General features: G+C 38.1%; 1 protein-coding gene across 1 annotated transcript in view; it reads left to right on the top strand.

Annotated features, from left to right (window-relative positions):
• Positions 1–641: 641 nt before the first annotated feature.
• Positions 642–10,108, top strand: part of LOC136828003 (uncharacterized) — a 244,466-nt gene continuing 234,999 nt past the window's right edge. The window contains 1 exon segment of the mRNA XM_067085615.1: positions 642–906. Coding sequence (XP_066941716.1) covers positions 779–906 — 128 coding nt within the window. The 5' untranslated portion in view covers positions 642–778.

Below are 10,108 nucleotides of genomic sequence, written 5' to 3'. Positions count from 1 at the left end.
ATGGGGATCCGTTTTGACGAATTAAGAGAATATAGTGAATGTTTGTGATGAAGATGATGATGATGATGATGATGATGATGATGAAGATTCGAAATGCAGTGGAGGGAATTGAAATGTCCATGATGAGGGAGGTGTACACGAAGAAGATGATGATGATGATGATGATGGTGTTGATGGTGATAAAGATCGCGGTGGTGTTGATGATGATGGTGATGATAATGATGGTGAATCAACCTGAGGCATGAGAGTGAGACGTACCTCCGGAGCCAATGGCCGAAGTGTCGTGAGAGATTTTGACTCCTTGTTGTTATTACTTATCATTGCTGCTCTTCATTCCTGATGGACGAATGGTGAAAAGAGAGAGAATCCATTTCAGCAAAGAAATCGAGGAAAAGGGGGAATACAATAAGTCACAGAATTAACAGGAAAATCTATTAGTATAAATATAAATATATATATAATATATATATTACGTCCTCTCTCTCTCTCTTGAGTGATTGAACCACTTCAGTTGCCGAATCTTCTTCCTCCTTTTTCACGTGCGCGAGAAATCAAAGCTGCCGCTGCTAAGAAACCAGACGAACCCAAATAAATAAATAAATAAATAAATAAACGCTTTCACACGCATCTGCAGCAGCTGCCTGAGACGACCCAGCCCCTTTTAACTTCAAACAAAGAAACGAAATAAGAAAACAGAATTGAAACAAAAAGAAAAGAAAACACAAAGGATAGAAACGACAAGCAGCTCCTCCCTATAAACCCGTGACCCCCCCATACGATGGCGTCAGACGGAGGGGCTGATGTAATGCCAGACCTCTCTCATTTGACCGAGGACGAAAGAAGGATTATCGAAAATGTTATGCACAGACACAAGCTCGAGGAAGAGAGAGAACATGAATTCGTCAGGTAAGAGGCCGCCGAGGAGGACCTTCCCAACATTTCGCTCCTCCATGTTTTACTATTAGCCCAGTAGTGTTTGCTGCCTTTGATTTTTTTTTTTCTGTACCTCCTCCTTCTTCTGTTTTTCTTCTTTTTCTGTTGCGTTGCAGCTGATTCTCCTCATCCTCCTCCTCCTCCTCCTCCTCCTCCTCCTCCTCCTCCTCCTCCTCCTTCTTCTTCTTCTTCTTCTTCTTCTTGTTTTGCAGCTGATCCATATTTAAGCATCCCGACTTTGTTCACGTGGACACGATCTCGTGTGCCATTTTAGCAGAATACCGGCGAATCAGAAGCGATCATCTGGTGTCAGCTGACTGGCACACAGTCAGCCTGGGACCGCAGTCATTTTCTTTTGCCCCTTGAACATTATGATGATGGAGAGAGGTCACATCTCCACAACAGCTCTCGATACACGGATGATATACAGAAGTTACGAAATACCGAAGCCATAGAGAAGCTCTTTTTTTTTATATTTAGAACAGGAGATACTCGATGGCTTTCCTCGATACGTAATGCATTGCGGATAGCAGCAGGCCGCTCGGCGGAACAGGAGAAGGGTGTTATGTTGTCAAGGCTGGCTTGAAATTTGTACTTTTTTTTCCTCTACCCAGTAGAATTCCTTTAAGGTGTTTGTAAGCAGAAGATGGTGTGTAAATGTGCTGTTGGTGTGTCTGGTTGCCTTTTGTGCACAGGATCGCAGGACCCGATCGATGATGTGGCTTGTGAACGAGTGTTAGGATCAGATGGTGCCTACTCGGTCGCTGGCTGTGAGATGCAACAGCTGGCTGAGCGATTGCTGATTCTGCCCCAGCTGTTTCAGATCCTTTTGCAGATCTGTGCCCTCAGAGTACTCGAACAGTTTTCAGTTGCACAGTTAGGATGGTTTTCCTCAGAAAGAGCTGTAGTGATGATGATAATAATGTAGAAAGAAAGCCACAGTTATGTATGGGTACATATATTAAAATATATGCACCCATACGTAACTTTGGATTTGTTTCACCATCTCAAGTCTCATGCTCTTATGAGTATTTTTTAATTAAATTATATTAATACAGAAAGAGATTCAGTTATGAACTCCATTTTCTTATTTATTTTTGTCTGCCTAATGACCTTGTTTGACGGTTACAAATCAAATATTACGATCTGAAAATCATAGGTGGAAAAATACATTGGGTTCTGCTTTTATTGCTTTTAATTTGATATTTCTCAAAACAAACTGAAGATGTGAAGTTTTCAATGGGTAGAGGCCACCCGTAATCAAACCATCCAGTTAATTAATTAAATGTAGACAGAACGCTGTATATTTTTCCACCCATGAATTCTGGGCATTTAATTTTGACTTGCAGCCACACAAGATCATTAGATAGATAAAGTAGGAGTAAATGAGAGCCTAAATGCAGCAGAAACCACGATCTCTCTCGTTGCTACAGCAATGTGAGGACAGCTTCTTGGTTAAGTAGTCACAATCACATTGGGGTCCAACCTGAGGCCTCTTGGTTCAGTCCCGTAGGAGGGTAGTGCCGTCAGCGCACCTCATGCGGTGCAATGCAGGCATTACTGAAGGTTCTTTGCAGCGTCCCTTCGGCCCCTACCTGCAACCCCCTTTAATTCCTTTAACTGTACCTCCGCAGCGTCCCTTCGGCCCTTAGCTGCAACCCCTTCCATTCTTTTAACTGTACCTCTGCAGCGTCCCTTCGGCCCCTACCTGCAACCCCTTTTATTCCTTTTACTGTACCTACTTTCATATTCTCTTTCTTCCATCTTACTTTCCAGCCTCTCCTTACGATTGATTCATAGTGCAACTGCGAGGTTTCCCCCCCTGTTACGACTGTAAAACCTTTCTACTGTCTCTGTTTCAGCGTTGAATGACCTCGTAGGTCCTAGCGCTTGGCCTTTGGCCCCAATTCTTATATTCTATCAATCTTGGTTCAGGGACGAGGTCGCTTCCCCGCTAGGTCACGGAGTCACTGTGTGACTGCGCTGCAAACAGACTTGTATTTCGCACGTTATTATGTGCCTTATTTCAAATGATAATAATAATAATAATAATAATAATAATAATAATAATAATAATAATAATAAGGGAGGAGACCTTCTCTGAGGGCAGTATCATTGAAAATAAAGGCATTCAATTTATACAGAGCGTTCTCTATTCTTCTTACAATCTTCTCATGAGCGCGTAGCAGGTGTATCAAGTTTCCTCAGGACAATATAAAGTTTCGTTATTGTCTTAGTTTTATTACCTCTGAAGAATGATAATAATAATAATATATTTTTTAGACTGCGGAGAATAGTAATGAAACATTTCCCGGAGAAGTATACTTTGTTGGGCTTTTAAGCTTATCCATCCACTGCAAAGAAAATGTTTTAGTGGGTGATATTTATTGACAACACCTAGAAATGTCTTTTTGCACTGCTAGGAAACATATTTTGGCAATGCTGGAAAGATATTCTTAAATTGAAGAGCAGCATTAGAAGAACGAACATACATTCCGGCATCGCTGAGACACACGTTTCAGCATTGCATGGAAGCGTATTTGGTAATGCGGAAAAATATATTACATTGCAAAGAACCGTATTAGAAAAATATCTCCTAGCATCACAGAGGAATGCGTTGTGGCTTTACAGGGAAATATATGTTGCACTGCAGAGAAGGGCAGTCTTTGCAAGGAAACATATTGTTGCAAAGAATTGATATGGGAGCATATTTTCGGGCATTGGTTAGTTGTGTCTTGGCATTGTAGGGAAATACATCTTGACATTGCTGATAGGTATATGTTGCCATCGCAAAGAAATTTCATTTTGTATTGCAGAGGTCATGCCCTTATAAATGAAGACAATATCCCATGGATGGTTTTTCTCTATATCACAATAACTACTTCAGTGGATGGGTTTTTACCCGTATCACAGATATGTAATGTAATGGATGGTTTATCCCATGATGTGGATGGTTTACCACTTCATAAAGAAGTCCGGCTACGGTTGAGGTTTTTCCCATGTAAAAAACTGGAATGGATGGTTTTACCCGCTTCGAAAAAACCCGCTCTTATACTACAAAATAACCTAAAGCAGTGGATGGCTCTTTTGCAGGTCATAAAAAAACTGATACGGGGGATTTTTTTTCCCCGAATCAGAAAAAACGACTACATTGGAAGGGTTTTATCTCTCTGGCCGGAGAAAATCGATTTCAATGACAAGGTTCTTTTTTTTTCTCCGTAGGGGAGTAGTGCTGCCGTCAGCACAACCCACGCGGTGCACTGTAGTTACTGAAGGTTCTTTGCAGCGTCCCTTCGGCCCCTAGCTGCAACACCTTCCATTCCTTTTACTGTAACTCCGTTCATATTCTCTTCCGTCTTACCCTCTCCTAACAGTTGATTCTTAGTGCAACTGCGAGGTTTCCCTCCTGTTACAACTGTAAAGCCTTTTCACTCTCAATATCTCTTTCAGCTTTGAATGACCTCATAGGTCCCAGTGCTTGGACTTTGGCCTAAATTTTATATTTCATTCCATTCCACAACACGGTTTTTCTCCTTTGTCGGAAGAAATCGATTTCGAGGGCAATCGACTTCGAGGGCAAGCTGCAAAATATCGACTGCAATAGAAAGGTTTTTCTCCTTGCTCTGAAAAGATCACCTACAGTAGAGTGGCAAGATTTTTTCCCTGGCCTAAAAAACTGACTACAGCGGCAAGGATTCCTCCCTGGCAGGAAAAGGGCAAGGTTTCAGAAAAGATCCACTACAGTGAGAAGGTTTATCTCCCTGACTAGAAAACATCGACCACCATGGGATTTTTTTTTTCCCTAGCTCATCAAAAAACGACTACAGCGGAAAAAGGTGTAAGGGATTTTTTTCTGGACACGGCAAGAGAGACTAAAGAAAGGGGTATTCCTCCTGGGCACAAACTGTCAACTACAATGGGAAGTTTTTTCCCCAAGGTCTACAAAAATGTTACACTGGAAGAGTTTTCCTGGTCACAAAAATCGACTGAAGAGGGAAGGAGTTTTACCCCAGACCACAAAAAACTTTTTTATTTTATTGGTCAGAAATTGTCATATGGTAATTGGTATAATTTTTCTAGGTCATAAAAGGACCACAGATGTTTGTTTCCCCGAGATCACAACATATTACTTGCGGTCGTTTTTTCCCCAGTTCCCAAAATACTACTCTGATGGATGTTCAGTGGATGGTCTTTTTCAGTTACTGCAATGGATGTATTTTCCCCAAGCCCAGGGAAAACCAGCTGCATTGGATGGCCACTTTTACCATCACACGACACTGGGATGGATCTTGCTCCCCTAGATCACAAAAATCATAATATATTAGATGGCTTTTTCCCCTCACAAAAAATCTTAAATTGGATGGATTTCCTTAATGAGTGGTTTTTCACCTTCACAAAGGATCCATTGCAATCTCGGAGATCGAAATTGATTTGTCAGGCAATAGGCGTGGGATATATGCAGGCATTCAGTTGCCTTCTCGTCGCTCTACTTATAAAACAGACTTCATTATGAGCATTATTATCTACCAAAGTTTGGAAAAGATCACGTGGGAACAGCTAAAAGGCCCAGGACTACCCTGGTCAAGGTTCCTTAGAAAAGCATCCTGTAGGGGTGTGGTGCCGCCAGTGCACCTCACGCAGGGTGCACTGTAGGCAATACTTAAGGAAGGTTCTTTACAGCGTCCCTTCGGTCCCTAGCTGCAACCCCTTTCATTCCTTTTACTGTACCTCCATTCATATTCTTTCTTCCATCTTACTTTCCACCCTCTCCTAACAATTGTTTCACAGTGCAACTGCGAGGTTTTCCTCCTTTTAGGCCTTTGTAACCTTTTACTCTCAGTTTTCCTTTCAGCACTGAATGACCTTATAGGTCCCAGCGCTCGGCCTTCAGCCTAAATTGTATATTCTATTCCCTAGAGAAACAAGTAAAAGGAAGAGCAGTAGAGCAAAAATACCAAATAAAATAACTAGTAAGCAAAAATAATTCAGAAAGTACACAAATACAACACCAGTAACTGAGACTGCATCTAAATGAATGATATTGATACATCCAGTATTGATATCAGTCGGTGAGGGCCCATATCGACAGGCCACAAGGGCTAATGATATCTTTAGGGCATCTTATGCTTTGGCATTTTTGACCTCTTATATTTTGTGATAAAAGAAAGGTCGAACAGACACCATTAGTTAGGATGTTCCACGGAAAGATTTCGGGTGGTCATTTTCAGTGCTGTTTGTACATTTGCTGAAATCAAACGGAGACCTTATAGAGCACTGCCAGTTCTTGCTATTGATTATCTCTCTCTCTCTCTCTCTCTCTCTCTCTCTCTCTGATATATATATGTATATATATACATGTATGCATGTATATTTATAGAAAAAATATGTTCTCTTATATAAAAATATGTGTATGTATATATACACACATATATAGAGGCTATATACATATATATATATATGTATGTATGTATATATATACACGTATACATACACATATATACTTTTATATAAGAAGACACCATTGCAGCGTCACAGTTTTTTTCGAACGTTCATAAGGACCCAATGCCTAGAAGTCCACCTAGCAACACATTGGTCCTAAAGCCTGCTAGGGTAAAAATAAATAAATAAATGGTGTGGAGCCAGCAGCCCCATCCCTGAGAAATCGGAAGATTATATCTCAATAGTGCCACCCTTCCTTCCAGAGTAAATAAGTGAAAGATAGTAGTGACTGGCGATGGGTTGAGGAAGAGGTGGGGGGCGGGGGGCCCGGTGTTGGGTTGTCATTCCACGATTCTGCAGTAAAATTATGAATGGGGGCATGACCGTTGTGTTTCTATTTTCTTTGGATTCACTCCATGTTAGGGTAAACTGTTTAATGTTGGTTATATATATATATATATATATATATATATATATATATATATATATATATATATATATATATATATATATATATATATATATATATATATATATATATACACACATACATACATATATATGTGTATACATATATATATATATATATATATATATATATATATATATATATATAAATATAAATAATGTGTGTATTTTCAGTTAAAGTAGATATGATCAGCAAGCAGCCCCGAACGAGGAACCACTAATTGAACACCGATTCCTTATGTTTTTTTTTTTTAGTTTGCCAAATGTATTTGTGAATGAAGTTGGTTTTGTTTTCATAAACAAACTAAACTGTTGTATCAAAGTGGACGAAAGGCAATTGGACAATGTATGATAACTAAGGGTGTGTCCACACTGCAGTAAAACATGTTATACAAACACAGCGGCATCTTATCGCTTCCATATCACAAACAGGTTGAAAACAAGTCAGAGACTGTAAGTGGAGAACGAATGTTTGGCCATCAGTAGATACTCGTATGAAGCACTAGTTGGAACTACCAGTAAGTTGTTTACTTGTATTCAACATGTTGGTGATGAGTGTGCGAAAATTGTCAACGTGTGTTTATGACATGTAGACTTACCCTTAGAGCACATTGCCATCTGGGGTTAGTTCTTCTTCAGGTTGGATACTTAGTTCCCTTTCAACGCTGTCTACTGATCTAGGGTCTGTATGTAATGGTTGGTATAACTTTTCTAAACTACAGGCAGTCCCTGTTTTACGGCAGGGTTTCGTTTTACGGCAGGGTTTCCATCCCTGACGTCGTGCTGTAACCCGAAGCATCATAATTATAATGGGAATATATTCCTATTATAGCACTTATAGCGCCATTAATGGCGCAGTAAATCGACTTACAGCGCCGAAAAAAATGGGGCTAAGGCCGCCATGAGGCAAGCGCTGCAAGTCGGGAACGAAGTAACCCAAACCTGACGTAACCCAGGGACTGCCTGTATATCATTAATTGTAGACACTCTCTTGTCTAATTCTGATTCTCTCTCTCTATTATTACTACGTGAGCATCAGGTTTCACAATCCACAGGTACTCTGATGAAATTGGCTACTTGATGGTCAACTTTTCTGAACAGGCGCTTGTACTGCTTAATTCCAATATGTGGGAGCCTCTTTTGGATTTCCCAAGTGACTCGGCTTGCCTGCGTTCCATAGTTTGGTTTGTCATCATCCGCTGGTTGGGCATAATACAGAGGTCCACATTAGGCTTCTCATTCCCTTGAACACCTTACCCTTGCTGGCTTGTTTTGGGCATTTGTGCCTGTCTCGGTCACAGTACCACAAGATATTGATTTATGTGGACTGTAAGGTTCAGAAATGCAGTGGACTGTGTTGTATTAAATGTACATGAATAACAGTTCACTGGTATTAAATGTACATGAACAACAGTTCACTGGCATTACAGAAAATTACAGATCATAGTCGACATTTCAATGGCATGACAGGGACTCTCTTTATCTAGAGAAGAGGGGACACATGAAAAATTTATAAGGAACAGCCGTTTTTACTTTCATGTTCTTTCACTGAAGAAACCGCCACTCACTATCGATTAAGAACGAACAAGTAACAAGGTTTTTAATAAGAAAATAACGATTGCACGATTTACGTCAAATCAGGGGCTTCGATGGTGATTCATTCACAAAACATCATAAAACAATGTTTATACTATCATCACGGACTTTTGAACATATTGCAAATAGGCTACATAAGAATAAAACCTGAAAAATTAGTGACCCCGACCTTCAGATGGAGATGTGTCTTTGGCTTTGTATATAATAAATAAACTATATATAATATATATATATATATATATATATATATATATATATATATATATATATATATATATATGTGTGTGTGTGTACAGTATATGTGTGTGTGTGTGTTTAGATAGCAATAAGCCATTTCCTCTAGTCGAGCGTTGCTTTAGTAGAAGAAATGGTCATGGTTACTAGCACATTTGTCTTGCATATTTAACAGATGAATCAGGCATAAACCCCTGTGCAGTAAATTTCCCGAACATCAGCTGCTTCATGAACTGCACTTGGGGATATTCAGTAGCGTTGTCGAGTAACCTTATACACACTACACTAATCACCTCTTTTTCACGCTCTCCTTTGCTTCAGTATGCTTTCTGCTATTCCCCATACACACATATATACGCACACATATATATATATATATATATATATATATATATATATATATATATATATATATATATATATATATATATATATATATATATATATATATATACATATATATATATATATATATATATATATATATATATATATATATATATATATATATATATATATATATATATTCATATATGTATGTACATATATATACATGTTTATGTGTATATCGAGATATATATATATATATATATATATATATATATATATATATATATATATATATATATATATATATAGCTAATATACATACATATGTTGATATGTATAATATATATATGTATATATACATAAATATATCTTTATATGTGTATATATATGTATAGTTGCCTAATACACATATATACATACTTTGCATATATATATATATATATATATATATATATATATATATATATATATATATATATATATATATGTATGTGTATACATACATACATACATATATATATTATTATATATATATATATATATATATATATATATATATATACTGTATATATATATGATGTAAAGTATGTATGTGTGTGTGTATTAGGCAATTAGACCCTCTGAATTCAATATTGCGTAACTGAAACCCAACAACGTAACTTACCATCCAGAGAGAAAGAGAAAGAAAAAGTGTGTTTGTGTGTGTGTGAGAGAGAGAGAGAGAGAGAGAGAGAGAGAGAGAGAGAGAGAGAGAGAGAGAGGTTTAAATTGTGTTAATTACCTTTTTTCTTAATTACGAATAAGGAAGTGGTAATATTTAATGTAACTGTACATGCAAACGTACACCAGCATATTAGACATATTGAATACACTTTTGTAGGAGGTGAACGACGAAAATTTAAGTTACAAAAACAAGGTGTTAATCACAATCAGTTGTTTAATCATTTAATTGCTGGATCTGAGATGAATACCACGTGCCAAGAACATCTGCAACACAGACCGTTTCCTGTGCACAGGTTCATTAGTAGCACGGTAACGCTTCTTAAACCCCTTCGCTAGTTCTGTCTATCTTGCGAGCTTTCTTGCTTCCAGCGTATGAAGGCTCTCC

This window comes from Macrobrachium rosenbergii, chromosome 42, assembly GCF_040412425.1.
Source record: "Macrobrachium rosenbergii isolate ZJJX-2024 chromosome 42, ASM4041242v1, whole genome shotgun sequence".
NCBI classification, from domain to species: domain Eukaryota; kingdom Metazoa; phylum Arthropoda; class Malacostraca; order Decapoda; family Palaemonidae; genus Macrobrachium; species Macrobrachium rosenbergii.
Note: the sequence above shows the minus strand (reverse complement) of the source record. Positions and strands in the feature narration are given on the sequence as shown.